We start from the raw sequence: 15,947 nt of genomic DNA, 5'->3' as shown, positions 1-15,947 counted from the left end.
CTTCTTTTATTGTTTTCAATCATTCCTTCCTTCTCTTCATATTTCTGTTTCCATCCATGACTTAATCCACCCCCACCAACCTTTTCTTCTCTTCTCCTTCTTTCTCTCGTTTTTCTTCATTTCTTGTACCCAACCATTCACCCATCCATCCGCACACTCTCTCCATCCCTTCTTTTCTCTCCCCTTCTCCCTTTCTCTCCTTCTTTCCCTCCCTCACATCAAAGGAGCTGTAAACAACACATTTAGTATTTTATGCTACACAGAACTGCTCAGTGGCAGCCACCTCACTCAAGCTAGTAAAGAGGAAGGCAAGGGAGAGGGTCCATGACGCCCCAGATCCACACAACTACATACACAAACTCCGATACTAGTAACAAACACTTGAGAAGTGACCTTCACAGAGGAAGTCCCACCAAATTAGAAGCAACACGGTACTGGAGGCCACCAAGCTGGAAACAATGGTCTATATTAGAACTCTAGAACTAGGTGGAATGCGCCAGAGGGCCCCCCAAATTTGAGTGTGTATCAAAGCATATCTCCAGAAGAGGGTATATTGTTACAAATTAGGCTTTCAGAACTGGACCCATTGCTGTAGCCAATATTAATACAATTGTCTAAAGAAGGACTTCAGAACAGAACAGGTGGCAGTCATTGTATTTGGAAACAACAGCATATCACAGAACACAGCCTGAAAAGACAACACATAAAACCAAAAACTATGATTGCTGTATCAGTTTTAGTGCCCCATGTGTTTACTTTGGTAAGATGTTTGTGTTGTGTTGCAGCAACATGCTCCCCTATATTGTCTCGGCAGTGCATTAGTCATATTAGGAACTGGTCCCTCAACTCTGTGTGCTGTTCTTGCCTTAGAAATCCTGGGGCTAATGGGTAGTTCTGCATCCTTTATTGCATGTGTATGCCTGGCGTGCCCTAAATAGGGGCATCATACTTCATTGGGCACATCACATGGCCCTAACTGGAGCAGCAAGCAAGGCACTCCGGTCAAACCACAATAGGCCACAAGAGTATTACAGCTGTCAGTGCTCTGCGGACCACTTTTTGCAGTATCCTAAACACTATCCACAAGGAAGCTCGTGCTCCTAAGGATATTAAGGATAGGAAAACCTACAAGTCTGCCACCCTCTCCCCAACTCCCTCTTCTGCCATGGGATAACACAAAAATGTATCAATTTGAGGAAGGCTACACTGGAGGTTGAACTGTAGATACTGTGGGGGTGGGAGGGGGTCACCTTTTCCAAAGACCTCGTTAGTGTTTCTTAAACAGTGTACCATATTTCCAAACTCGCTGTTACCCTCGGTGTTTTCGAATTCCCCACTCACACCATTGATTCCACCTCCTTTCCGCTCCTGTTCCGTCATTCCCTCTGCTCCTCTCCCTTTAATTCTCCTGCTCTGTCGCTCACTGCAGACAGATTGCCAAGGCAAGCTAGGCTGGCTACCCACAACACACACTGCCATACAAGAAACTATTTGGCATGCCAAGGAACACTTGGTGCACCTTAATACGTATGGAGTTCAATCTAGCAAATATGGATGTAGCTGTAGCAAGCAAAAAGGGCATAATTCTTTATTATCTTTAGGTGAGCAGGGCTGATCTGATCCTGAGTCCCCATGGGGTGCCCTTATGGCAATGTTCCTGGATAAGATAAGCACCTGGGCAAAGTACCTGGAACTAGCTGGATCACCATTAAACTTGGACCCTGTTCTCGTTACCTCTCCCAATCAGCAAAGTAAAATTGAAAAGCAAAGTAAAGGCACAAGCCAATAAGGCCTCAAGGGCTCTGGACTTGAACAAGGCAAGATGCATCAGAGGTGCGGAGGAGCTTGCAGCATCCCATGAAGCCTCTCTGCCAACCATACTTGAGAGCAGCAATTGGAAAGTACACATTCAAGAACATTCTATTAGCTAGGCTGCTAACATCACCCATTAGGGAGTACAAGCTTACTTGAAAAACTGGGCTCCGGGGCAGGAGCAATGTAAGCTGTGCAAATACCACTCTGAATCAGTTGCCCATATTGTATGCTGCTGCGCAAGCTTATCACAACAGAGACACAGGTATTTGAGGCCTATCTTCATGTAGCATGAGATAAGATCATGTAAGGAAGCACTATTACTCATGTACACATCCGTTACACCCAAAGGTCTAAGCACAGTTCGGCAAATTCTTTGCAGAAGCGGGTAGATTACTAAGAGAGAGTTTGGATCAATAACGATGGCATTTTGCCAGGGGGAACTGACAATCCTATAAATCTCTAATAGGGTCCCCACCCGCCCACACGTCTTAACTCAATGAACCTGCAGGACTTCGAGCCGATACTCCCATAACCATGCACACTCCAACAAGCTTGCACATGCCTATCTGACATTTATTTAGCTACTCGGGCATTAGCCGTTTAAATATTTGCGCACTTGCACAGCTTTAAACATTTTTATACAATCATATCTGTAACATTCCTGCTTGCACCAGCCATTCTAACGGACAGAATGGCCTAGACTAGACACTCAAACAAACACAACCACTTTAATATAAAGCTCCACACTAGGTTCTGCAAAAGAGTTATTCAAAGATTGCTGACAGTCAATCAATCACAGATCAAACTTATCAATTTTCTTGTTCAATTTTTAATTTTTTGTTAAGAATGAAGTTGGCGGTCACAGCTACGACCAGCCAGAAGTCAAATAACATACCTAAACAATGCACAATGTCTGGGCTACTTCTGCACATGGACCTAACACTCTTAAGTTTCTTCCAACAATGAACTCTGCTGTACTATGTACAATGTTTTTTATTGTGATAAAAGACTGTTATGGTTTTAACTAACTAAACAATAAACTGTTGTACTGTACTGTACCCACAGCACATTGAGATCCTGGCGTTTTACCAAGACTTTTTCTTCATTTCATCTCTCGTACTCTCCTTTGATCTCCCTAGTCCTCCTTCAGCACTCTTTGGCTACCCTGGCATGACATAAAACATATACAAATGACTTAGGTAGCCTGGCTTAACATGGTGTGGCTCCGCCCCATAAATCTCTGAATTTCACTGTATCTCCACCTGTGTCTGGCTGTGTCCCAGCATTATTTGCTCAGTAAAGCACCAGCTTGTCCTACACTTTCTCAATTTCCCCATAGGTCTAAATGTATTCGACTTTGCCTAAGTCCCATCAACCCAATATTCTAAAATCTTACCATTGCTACTACACGTCTACTTGTGTCTGACTCTATGTTTATTCAGAATTCCTTGCTTGCCCCCAAGATCATCAATTTGATGCAGTAGGCAAAGTACATTTTATCCTCTCAAGCCCTGTTTGTTTCCACCATCTCTAAACATGTGCCACTCTAGCCTACAGCACGCCCTCTAATGCGTAGATAACGATGTAGGTTAGATTTAGGAGCAACTTTGATGAAGTCGATGGAATTCTAATAAAAAGCATTTAAATGGGAGGTGAATCAATAAAGCTATAAAAGAGAACCAATTGATAATTCAGTTTGCAATGGAAGTTATAACAGCAATCATTATCTCTATTATTAGCACCATGTATGGGACAGCACTATAGCTAATTCTACCGTATATGAGTGATGCTTTTGTTTGTAGTGCGCTCAGTTTTTCACGTACGAAAAATGTGGCAAAGATAACTTAGGTGATATGCCCAGGGTGATATAGTTCGATCAAGTGGACGAAGCTACAATTTCTGCTCATGCTTCCAGTTACAAAATTGGCTCATATCTTCTCTGATCGTTTTACTCATGATCACAATACTTTGAGCAATCACACTCGCCCTTTCTAAAACTAAGTTAAATCTCTCTTAGTAGAAAATGAAATGAAGCTAACGTATCTCCTGAATGCCCCTAACGGTAGTATGCTGTGACACAGTAAGGAAAACAGATCATAAAAACTGACTTATTTCCAAGGCTTAGAAAAAGCAAATGTACAGTGGGGGGCTGCCACATTAAAAAAAAAACGTATCTTTTATTACTATCTTCTCTGGATTCAAAAGGTCCAATCAGGAATGAAAGTATTCCACTAAAATTAGAATTCTGACTTGCAACCAAATGTTCCCTCTGGAATCAGAGCTCCTATTTACAATCAGATCTTCACTTTGGAATCAGAAATGCCTCTGGAATCAGGGCTCATATTTGCATTTAGAACTTCACTCCAGCAAAAGGGGTTCCCCTGGAATCAGAGCTCCCAGTTACAGTTTTTGCACCCCTCTAGAAACAGAGGTCCTCTGGAATCAGGCCTCCTAGTAACAATTAGAGCTTCCCTCCGAAATCAGGGGTTCCTAGAACAAGCATAACACTATAAAAGATCCACGGGTTTACAGGGCCCAGGAAGCCGTACATAAATTCAAATTAAATGTCAGGTAGTAGTGATATAGACCAATGTTTGTAAAGAAACTACAACAGTGTCAAAGTAGAAGGAAAAGGGACATCCTAAAAGGAGGACAGATTCCCACCAATCACCGAGGTGAGATGCTTCATCATCTGGGATCTCCTCCTGGTTACACTAGGGTAACCAAGGGTTCCTGGAACAAGCACTCCATTGTACAAGTTGTTCTTCCCTCTAGAATTATAGGCTCCTCTGGAATCAGGGCTCCCAATAGGCAGTATAGCTTTCTTCTGAATTCAGTGTCTGTTTGGTGTTAGAGCTTTCCTGTGGAATGAAAGGTTCCTCTGGAATCGGGCCACCCATGTGAGACCGGTGTTCTCATCTGTACTCATATAGAGCCGCTGGTTTAACACTTATCCATGCAGCCAGCAGACTGCTCTAGAAACAGCACTCCCTTGTGGAACCAGCGCCCCATCTAGAATAAAATCTCTCCTCTAGCCTCTAGAACCAGTACCATTCTTCTCCCCTTTGGAACAGGCGCTCCATTCTAGAACCACTGCTCTTCTAGAAGAATCGGTCCTCTCTGGAACTATATCTTCCCTCTAGAGCCAGTTTCCTCTGCCCCCCCGCCCGCACTCCTCTGTAACAAGTGCTCTCATTTGGACTTCAGACCTTTACTTCTTTCCGTCTCCTGTCTGATGCTTGCCTCTGATCTCTCCTCCCCCGTCCATTCATCTTTTGCTGCTTTGTGATAATCCCCACCTACACCATCCGAGTCGCCCTAAGCCCTCATTAACGACTGATTAGTGAATTGGATAAAAATATTCCCCTCATGACGGGTCGACTTTCCAATCCCCCAGCGTAATCTTGTGAATAGGGATGGCTGATTCCAAAAATAAGCCACGAAGGGGCGCTGCTGTCCAGCCCGACCTGACCCCACTATTATAGGGTATCTTTCTGCGAGCCACAGCTAGCAAACCCCACTCCAGAGTGCTGACATGAGGCATTCAGTGTACCGTGGCCACTGGTGGAGGAACAGTGGAGGTGGAGGCATCAGTAAGCTCCTTCTAAAGAGAGATCAGTCACTTCCTGCTAAATGGGGCATGGGTCAGCACCTGCTAAAGAGGAACTAATCAGGTCCTGCTAAAGGGAGCATGTTAACCCCCTGCTAAAGGGGAATCAATCAGGTCCTTCTGTCAGAATATCCGCCACCCCCTGCTAAAAGCTTGTAATCGATCTCCTGCGAAAGAAAATTCCATGTATCATGCAGGTCCTGAAAACGGCCTACCAGTAAGCTGGAGGGCCAACATAGAGCATGGTAATATTAGCATAGGAAGCAGGCTAAATTATTATGTTTATTTATTTCAAAATGTTCCTAAAGCACCCTTTACCAACTCAAGTGAGTAGTGCACAACTGAACAAAAGAAATCAGCACAGTTTGTCCCAGCTGTCACCATTGTACCCTAGGACTTGTGCTGCAGCTTCCTATCTCCCATCCCATTGGCCATGGATGTCTGTATGAGCTGTCTATCAAAAGTTGCCAAGTGTCCAGTAGCTAGGAAGATTACGCCTGCGCACAATCAGGCCATAATCAAACCAAGTTCCATATAAGTAAGGTACCACGCAATATGGAAGGGGTGGCTACTCAACACTCCACAAAGGTAAAATAGGTCTCAAGTTAAACAGAAACCCTCGAGCACACAACACACATATATATCAGTCCAAGGATAGTAGTGTCAATCGTTGTTGGTATTCTGACTGTACTTTATTCAGTTATTCCAGCCAAGCCATTCAGTTGTTTCGGTTTTGCCAATGTGTTTCGTCAAAAGACTTCACCAGGGCAATCCAATTCTGAGCACAAGTTATGCAATCACTTAGGATGTTTATCATTCTGCAAACTCATGATATAGCATCAAATCCTAATTCCCAATTACAGTCTTGTTTTATAAACTGTCTTGTTGAAAGAGTGTACTCAAATTCAGCTACACCGACAATCGGACACATACATTTACAACAATTGTACAACAATTATAACGATTGTACGGTGGGTGTAGCTGAATTTGAGCACTCTCTTTCAGCAAGACATTATAGAGAACAACTACTGTATATGGAACATGGACTTGATGATATGCCCGGATACCGGACAGTGATAAACACTTAGAAATTGGATAACTTGAGCTTAGAATTAGACAGTTCTGATGGAGTCGGTTGACGAAACATGTTGTAGGAAGGTAGGATCTGATTGCATGGTTACCCCCACTTTTTGCCTGGTGTTTTGCTAGTTTTTGACTAGGCTGACTGGGATCCTGCTTATCAGGACCCCAGTCTATCTGCTTTCTCCCTAAATTGGTTGTGTTATGTACTTGGGTACACTCCAAATTGGATACTGAGGTACCCTTGCCGGTCCTCTAGGATATGGTGCACATGTACCAGGGACATAGGTACCCCAGAGGCCTCCATTGGGCTGAAGCATGTATTATGCCAACCACGAGAGGCCATGCAAAATGGAACTACAGGCCTGCCCTTGCAGCCTGTGTAAGATGGTGCATGAACCACTTACTTTAGATATTAATTAACACACATTTGTAAAGCGCGTACAGTCACCCGTAAGGGTCTCTAGGCGCTGGGGGGGGGGGGGGGGGGGGAGATTAAGCAAGCTATTGCCCAGAGTCACATGGTGCTGGGCTAATCTGCCGCCAGCACTGGGGATCGAACGGTGATCCCCAGATTCCAACGTCAGTCACCCTGGCCACGGCGCCACACCTCTCTCCCTATAGGTTTACTATATCTATAGGTCACTACACTTAAAACCTACAGTCACCCCTCTTACAGGCCTTGATAATCCTAAAGGCAGGGTGCTGGATTTTACGTGAGAGGGTGCCCCTTCATGAGCAGAGCCCCTCTGCAGCCTTTGGAGACCATTCGCCTGGTTTGTCGGGGATGCAGCCAGACATATAGGTAGAGGTGCATTATAACCTCGCTGTAAATGCTATCTCGAAAACGGCTGCAACAAAACATGTTTTGTTTGGTATCAAACACCTTGGATTCATACCTCCACATCGGTAACCGGTGTGGGAGGTATGATTCCACCCTTCTGCAGCAAGCTTTGTGGGGTTACTGATCTTCCTGGTACCAGCCTTCTCGACCTGGGCATCACAAAATGGTTGCTGCCGACCAGAGACACATTCCTGCCCCCCTGCTTCTGAGCCAAGCTCGAGCAGGGTAAGGCAGGACAATAGGCATCCTCTCACAGGGAGGTGTGACCTCTTCCTAGACCGGATTTAGTGTATTGAGGCTGGGTGGGTGCACTTCCAAAGTGCCTGGAAGTCTGCATCTGGGGCACACTTAGTGTCCCTGTGCATAGTCCAGTTCAAACAAGTCCTGGGAGCCGTTGGCTCCTGCTCTGGAGCAAAACTGGACAAAGGACAAGGGAGTATCCTCCCTACTGTCCTGACCCTCCCTGGGTGGTTCCCCTGAATCTGTCCAACCCTCTCCCATGGGTATAAAAGGACTTACCTAGACATTGTCTTGACTCGAATCGTGGTCCTTATACCACTATTTTAGTATATGGTTTGGTCCCCCCCCCCTGGAGCTCACTGTGTATTAGTGCTACTTACATTTGTTTCTGTGCTACAGTATTGTGTGCTTTGTGTTTATCTGCGTGTAGCAGATACTAGGAGGTATTTAAGGTGTGTTATAACAATAAATACATATTTTTGTTACTACTGTGTGGTTCTCCTTTCATTTAACCAATACATTAAGGTTACATTCTGGTAAAAGAAGCTGCTTAACATTCCTTCAAGTCTAAGACTGAAGGCTGCTCTCCACGGCTACCACTTGGATAGCTTTCTAAGGCTATCTTTGACCTCTTAAATCACAATAAATGTTGTTTGGGCTGATGCATGGTGACCACTTTAATTAGTGGACATCATATACCAGGCCAACCTTTCACACATGTATTGGTTAAAACCAAACAACGAAATGGCTAGACTGGGATGTTTGTGTTACGAAAAATCTGAATACCAACAACAATTGGAAATTCTCTTCTTGGAATTGTGTTTGTTATGTGCTTGAAGGCATCTGTCTAACTGTTCAACATGAGTAACGCCAAAAGTTCCCTTTGAACCCTAAAAATGTCTTCTTGGTGAGGACAATAATAATATCTTGCTTCATACCACAGTTTGTGCTACCTTTAAGTGACACAGATAGTCGGCTTTATTATTACCCAATTTAATAGTATGAAAGCTATTTATATTGCGCCACATACCACTGAAGTGGCCGTAGGGCTCAGAAAAAAACTGAGCTCTAGATGGAACTGGTGCGTTCACCACCCTGGAATTCAGTAGGAAGAGCAAAGTCAGAAGCTTTTTAAGAACGATCAAATGATCCTCGGCTGCTACCAGGTCCATGAGTGTGCCTGGGAGTTGGAGCTAATTCTGGGAAGGCAGCCGCTGACTTGCTATGTATTCACGTTGTTGTCCTGCAGTAGTCGCAGTGAAACTGGCTGCATGGCCCACGTCAAGCTGAAATGGGAGAATTTCTTCACTACAAGCTCGAGGCGAATCCCATGAAAACTTTCGATGTCAAGCAGAGTATTTTGAACTGGAGTATTGCGTGTACTAGAGTTCAGAATAAATTGGCTACATGTGCTCTCATGTCTGCCATCACAGTATCAGGAGCAGGGGGCGTTACCACCTAAAAACTTTGATGCCCAAAGAACATGTGCAATAGGAGATTGGGCTACATTCTTTTCCCGTTCCCGCACAACTCAATATATACAGAAATAAAAACCTTTCCTTGGCGAGTGGGTGCTCCTGCTATCCAGAGCACCATTACAATCAGAATTGAAAACATTTGCAGACTGGTAACAGAAGACGTTCAAACATGTCTTCACGACCGCTTTGATCAAGCAAGTTCTAAATTCAATAAGGATATAAACCCAAAGGGTGACATATGAGTTTGGGTCCCATATTGTCTCAGGAGGACATTTCTCTTAGTGTGCATAATCATAGTCTGAAGAACCCAATCGCTACTTCTTTCAAATAAGTGTACACACACCATAAAGTCACACACACAACTCCAAATACCTCATAAAGTCCCAAGAATTCATAGACCACCAAAATGTGACTTGACTTCCATAACCAAACTCACAAAAGGTGATGAGAGGAATTCTTGCAAATAATATAAAACACTGGCAATCGCTCTTGAGTACCATCTAACTATCATTTTTCGCCCACTGTGCCACTCTAGACAGAGACCTGCCTTATGCAAATCAGTACTGACTCTCCTCTTCATGGGAAGAGACCATCCCGACCTGCCAAGTGAGGTACATAACAGATCCCCCAAACATCCAGGAGTTTATCCTAATACTCCATGTATTGCAAAAAGTCCTAATTTCCGCATACATCCCTTGAGACAGCTCCCTCACGTCCCAGAGTCACTACCACTGGAAATTATCACCAGCACTGTCTGCTCTTTAAATGTAAATGTACAGGAATTTATATAGCGCAAATCACCAAGCGGTTTTCTAAGCGCTTGCTTAGGGGACCCGTCCTGATATTCCCCTGTGAGATAACCCCAGCAGGGTATACGCAAGGTGCAGCCAGACATGCCGCCGCGAGGGGCCGTTGTGGAGATTAAGCAAGCTATTGCCCAGAGTCGCAGAGAGCGAGAATTGTCAAGTCCATGGACATTTTAGGACTCAAGACCCCGGCAAGCCAGGAATTGAACCCTGGTCCCGGGCTGACCTCTGCTTCCAGGTCTGCCTCCTCTAACCAGCGAGCCACACTTCTCCACACTAGTCACTAATGCTGTCCAGAGACATGTAGTGCCTCGAACTAATAATAAGTTCATCCAGTCCCCCAAATGTCATGGATGCCTCTGGCATTTACTATCTCCTGCTGTGTCTCTGGTAGTTGCTTTCTCCCTGCCGTCCCTCTTGTAGTTGTCAATGCCCTGCAGTACTTCGTGTAGTTACTGTCTTGCAGCAGTGTCTCTGGCAGTCACTACTTCCCTGCAGTGCCCAGGTAGTTGCCCTCTCCCTGCAGTGTCTCTTGAAGGTTCTATCTCTATGCTGTGCCTCCGGGAGGTAATGTCTCCTCGCAATGTCTCTTGTATTTACTCTCTCCCTGCAGTGTCTCTTGTAGTTAATCTCTCCCTGCAGTGTCTCTTGTAGTTACTCTCTCCCTGCAGTGTCTCTTGTAGTTACTCTCTCCCTGCAGTGTCTCTTGTAGTTACTCTCTCCATGCAGTGTATCTTGTAGTTACTCTCTCCCTGCAGTGTCTCTTGTAGTTACTCTCTCCCTGCAGTGTCTCTTGTAGTTACTCTCTCTATCCAGTGTATCTTGTAGTTACTCTCTCCCTGCAGTGTATCTTGTAGTTACTCTCTCCCTGCAGTGTATCTTGTAGTTACTCTCTCCCTGCAGTGTATCTTGTAGTTACTCTCTCCATGCAGTGTCTCTTGTAGTTACTCTCTCCCTGCTGTGTATCTTGTAGTTACTCTCTCTATGCAGTGTATCTTGTAGTTACTCTCTCCATGCAGTATCTCTTCCAGATAATCTCTCCTTGCAGTGTCTCTTGTATTTACTCTCTCCCTGCAGCGCCTCCGGTAGCCGCTGTAGCCTTGCAGTGCCCTAGCAGTCACTGCTGCCCTGCACTGCTAGTGGCAGGTGCCCTCGCTGTACAGTGCCCTTCTACCCTGCGCGCGCTCTCTAGGAACCGCGAGGCCAGTAAGCTTTCCCTCAAGACTTAACACCCGATGTGTGAATCACACGTAGAGCTGCGGCTGCTGACACCGCCGCCGGGGGCGCGTCCTACCCCCTGCCCGCACCTCGGCTGTCTCCTGCCGTGCCGCCTGCACCCCGAGCCGCACTGAGACCCTGTACCCAGCTCCCTCCGGATATACATCCCTCTGCCAACAGGAATGCCCTTTACAAATACCTCCCCAACCCTTGCGGGCAAGCCGCTCCGATCTCTCCTCACACGCTGGCGAAAACCCATTTCACCCCCCACCCCGGTGCCCATAATAAACTCAATTTGACTAATTTTCCCTCATGCCAGCCTTCGGTTCCCCCACGGAGTCCGAGGAGTGGGCGTGGGTCGGGAGCTAGAAGAAACTCCAGTCTCTATTTAAGGAAGGCACATAGCTTACCCCAGACATGTACAGATCCCCTGGGGAGTGACCAGCTCTTTTTCACCACATTGTATGTCAAAAGCAGCTCCCGCTGGTGGCGGGCGCCCGGGAGGCAAAGGGTTTTCAAGGCTACCTGTCTGTAACCTGCCACATGCCCAGGGCATCGCAGAGCCCTCGCTTGGCACCGCAGAGGAGGCCGCCTTCCGCAGCATCTGTTCCCTCCTGTACCAGACGCGCCCTGCCACAGGACGCCCAGTGTCAGGACAGCACGCATGGCTTGCTGCCATCCGTGGCACCTTGGAGAGCCCTGGGGCACCGAGGACTCCCTGCCAGTTACGACTCCCGAGCCCTGTGCTTAAAACTCTGTTTAATAAAAGAGGCAGTTCAGCTGGCACAGGATCGCAACGTGATGCAGAGCTTCAGATCTCAGCATTTGGGTGTTTTAAAAAGCGCCTGCTTCTTAGCGCTCCAATATGTTACAAAATACAATATACGTTATCATAAACTGCCGTCCCTATCAGCACTGCCCCGGCCACTGGCATGCTACGACGATGCCCAACGTGAAGCGTATGCAGAGAGCCTGTTACTGCTGGCTCGCCCCTCTCGACCCCCAGCCCAGCTGCAGAGACATGAAGACATGCCTACCTGGGCTGCCGTCCATCGCCTCCTTGCCGGCTCCGCGGCTGGCAGGGCGCTCCTTACTCCTGGTAGCTCCGGCAGGGGCACGCCAAGGATGACCTGCCACGGCCTGGGGTGACACCAATCGAGAGCCGGGTCCAGTGGTGGCGCAGGTGGCAGGGCAGACGTCAGAGGCCGGGATTCAGGGGTTCTTCTGTCCCGGTGCCAACGGCAGGAAGTGCAGCGCAGCACCCACGTGCCACTGCATAGGCGCCGAGTCTAATGTAACCACAAATGATCGCTCCGGATACCGAGCAGAAGGGCTTGAAAGCACACAGCAGGAGTCAGACACACCAGGGCCTGCAGGTGATTCGATATGAACCGGGGGTCTTTTGCAGGTGCCCGCGTGCACGACAAGTGTCCAGGCTGGGTGGATGCGCAGCGATGGTGGTACGTTCACTTGTACGTGGGCAGGCTGCTGTGGGAGCGCACCTTGCAGCAGGGTCGGTGCACGTACGTACGCAGGCACGCAGAGTACGTGTCCTGGACGGCGTCGAGGCGCTGGCTTCACTGGCGCGGCGGCGCTCAGCGCGGTGTATATATGCGGCGCCCTGCCTCCCTGTGTGCCCGCGGGCAGCGAGCGGCGGCGCTGGCAGCCGCTGCAGTATCAGCTCGCTCGTGTCGGCGGCATGTGACCGCCTGGCCCACTGACACACATTTCACACGGGAGCGATGAGCTCAGCTTGCACAGGCACATGTGCCGGGGGAGGGGCGGACGCGAGTCAATACAGCGCGCTGAGTGAGGAAATGCAAAGATCAGGCTCGGCGGCAGCCGCGGTGTGGAGCGAGCTGCCTCAGATATGCGGGGTTTGTAATGCGCCAGAGATGCCCCTGAGGGGCATAGAGGGAGAGGCTCAACTGCCCCTGTCCTCCAACCATTTACTACTGTATGCCCGTGAGCTCGGCTCCCGACATGTTATTAAAATATGAACCGTCGGGTGCTGTTACGGCGCCGGGATGAGGAAGCTCTGACCTGCTGCTTCATGCGGCTTTTCTGTTATGTGATGTTACTGAGAGCTTAGCGTGGCCTATTTACACACCAGGACGCCCACTACAAAGCAGAATGAGGCTTGCACCAGGCAGAGGCCCCAACGATTCTGCACAACGTGTCTCCACACGCAGCTCTAGGTGCAAACGCAGCTGCCCCTGGTGCGTCGAGGCCCGTGGTAGGTTCAGAGTACTAGGGGTAGTACTGGAGGGATCAGGCCTGTGGCGAGCCACGCGTGTTTGAACCATGTTTTAGACAAACGTACAGAAACTGAAGTGATGGGTTGATTGTCACTGTAAAAATTACCATACATGCCAACAGAAGGTCCGAGCAACTTCTGTGGACAAGAGACATTTTTTTTCTCTTCTGGGAGGTCAGTATCCAGTTCTTGCTTACTTGAGGTCCAGTGCCCTGCTGGCTTCTCGGCCTTTTAGATAAGCTCAAGTGTGTTATCTGTTCTTATTAGTTGAAACCACTGTTAAGTGGAAGTAAACGTGATAATTTCTGGATCCACGACCTTGAATTTTGAGCGAAGTAAATCTGCTTCGTATTTGCAAATGCATGTTCATCATCATCCTCATAAAATCTTTATTTCGGTAATATACCATAAAAGCACAAGTTAAAACGTATGGCAATAATACAATTAGGTGACATTCACAGTTAGACATAGCAAGAGACTTTACATATGACATTAAAAAACTACAGCAATAAATAAGTTGCCAATAAAAACACTATACAAAGTAGAATTAGTCACTTGTCTTGAATGCAAGACTTAACCATGAGTGATTAAAACTATGCGGATACACCACATGGTTGCTAGAAAATGCAAAAACAGCAAAAACAATGGGTTCGGATGTGTCAGTCTTTAATACTCTAAATCAATGGTTCCCAAACTTTTTTAACCCGTGGCTCCCTTGACCTAATTGGCAGTTGGACGTGGCTCCCCACCATTTTTTTACCGGTGGGTGGGTGGGGGAGATGTAAGCACGACTTCAGGAGTACTTCCTGTTGGCTTCCTTAAATAAATTGGGATGCAATAAAGGTATTATAATCATATTTGTAACAAAATAAAAAGATAACAGTTGTTTAATAAAAACTCGTTAAGTGAGAAACAATACTACAGATTAATAGCCATATGCAACTTTATTTAACCACACCCAGCATGCCACCTCAGTAATAACTGAAGTAAGCGCTGTCATGCAAAGTGCTGCTGCTAGTGCAATGTTGGAAATGAACATGAGAAATGTATGCTCTGGTGTTACATTCAAAAATAGCATTGCAATGGAAAGGGGATAAAAAGGATAGCAGCTGCTAGCTATTCACAAACTACCAGCAGACCATTAGTCATTGCGGTGGTTCAAGTATTTGTTGGGTTGACTTGACATGGTTGCCCACACAGAACACACTCTCCCACCTCATGCCATTGGCATTTCACCTTTTATTATGGAGTTTGTGCACTGCAATGCAGGAGGGATCATTTTAAATCTCGATAGCACACAGATTAATAATCTGTACTTCATACATGCATTTTGTGGTCAAAGCAATCCTTTTTGTGTTTCTATCCTCAATGCAGCAAGTTTCTTTTTTTATGTTTTATTCAGGATTTGCATTTTACCTGCTGGAACATGCCAAAGACTCTGATAAATATTGGCAGAGTCCACTGGTCTAATCATTTTCAAACTTTCACACATGAAAGGAGAGTCTGGCTGCTAGATTTGTAAAACCAATAAATGCAATAGCCGAGGGGCATCGGTGGATGCTACAGATGTGGGGGTATGAAGGGCGGAACAAAAGAAATACAGAAGTTGTGCAGCAGGAGAGGTCACAAGCAAGATGAACAGACAGTAGGGCAAGGAATTGCAGGAAGAGGGCTGGAGCAAACAAAACCAACGGTACAGCTTTAAATCCAATAGAAGACAAGTTATTGACTGCAGCTGGAGAAACTAAGTCAAGAATCGAAATTTGCCTAGCTTATGTAACAGTAAGTTTCAATTCTATTAAGGACACGGAGGCGTGGATTATGCTTTTCTTTTTCCACAATTTATTACAATAGGAAAATCACAGCAGCCTCAGAAAAGCTCATAACGTAAAAATGCTCATATCACAACAATCAGACCCCCCAGGATATAGCGGCATAGATTTGCAAATTTAGCGGCACAAAAATGAAAATTTAGCGGCATTATTGCGGCACTTTATTTTAGTCTTAATCATTCCTTTTTAGCCTTAAATCTACGCAAACTGATTTAGCAGAGTATTTAACTATGCAATAGGCATTATAAACTTCGAGTTTTTTTGCTATATTCTCCTTTGTGGTAACATTCCAGGAGTATAAGCTCAGTCAAGCACACTAGACCCCAGGGACGCCCCTGACCATGAAGACGTCAAAGACACTCCGGACCATGGAGATGTTGGAGACACCCCTAGCCATGGAGACATCATCTCCTCACCCTCTCTTCTGACAACAATGCTGGTACAGGAAAGAGTTTAAAACGCCAGCACTATTAACTGGCCCAATCTGTAAAGTGGCGCTAATGTCTTTGCACGTGACAGAAATCATTCTGGTCACTTTGCAAACACTTAAGTCTAGTTGGATGCAGTTTTTTCCATGTATTGTATTGTATCTTTTATTTATTTACCCCTGCTGTCCCGAGTCTGCAGCTCGAACAGAATATGCCAGGGAAAGACCAACAAAATGTTTCTTTCCTTTTTTGGATCCATTTCACAAGGCAACGAATGGAGAGTTAAGAGCCGCTTGCTGAAGTCACAGTTTTCCTTCAGCAAGCTTGAAGGTGGGAGGT

General features: G+C 46.3%; 1 protein-coding gene across 1 annotated transcript in view; it reads right to left on the bottom strand.

The window, feature by feature from the left end:
* LOC147749041 (nuclear receptor subfamily 1 group D member 2-like) overlaps nt 1-12,860 on the bottom strand; it is a 68,905-nt gene extending 56,045 nt beyond the window's left edge. The window contains exon 1 of the mRNA XM_086965461.1: nt 12,129-12,860. Coding sequence (XP_086821587.1) covers nt 12,129-12,144 — 16 coding nt within the window. The 5' untranslated portion in view covers nt 12,145-12,860. The remainder of the gene's footprint in view (nt 1-12,128) is intronic.
* Nucleotides 12,861-15,947: the final 3,087 nt, after the last annotated feature.

The sequence above is a fragment of the Lissotriton vulgaris genome, chromosome 1_1 (genome assembly GCF_964263255.1).
Source record: "Lissotriton vulgaris chromosome 1_1, aLisVul1.2, whole genome shotgun sequence".
Taxonomy (NCBI): domain Eukaryota; kingdom Metazoa; phylum Chordata; class Amphibia; order Caudata; family Salamandridae; genus Lissotriton; species Lissotriton vulgaris.
Note: the sequence above shows the minus strand (reverse complement) of the source record. Positions and strands in the feature narration are given on the sequence as shown.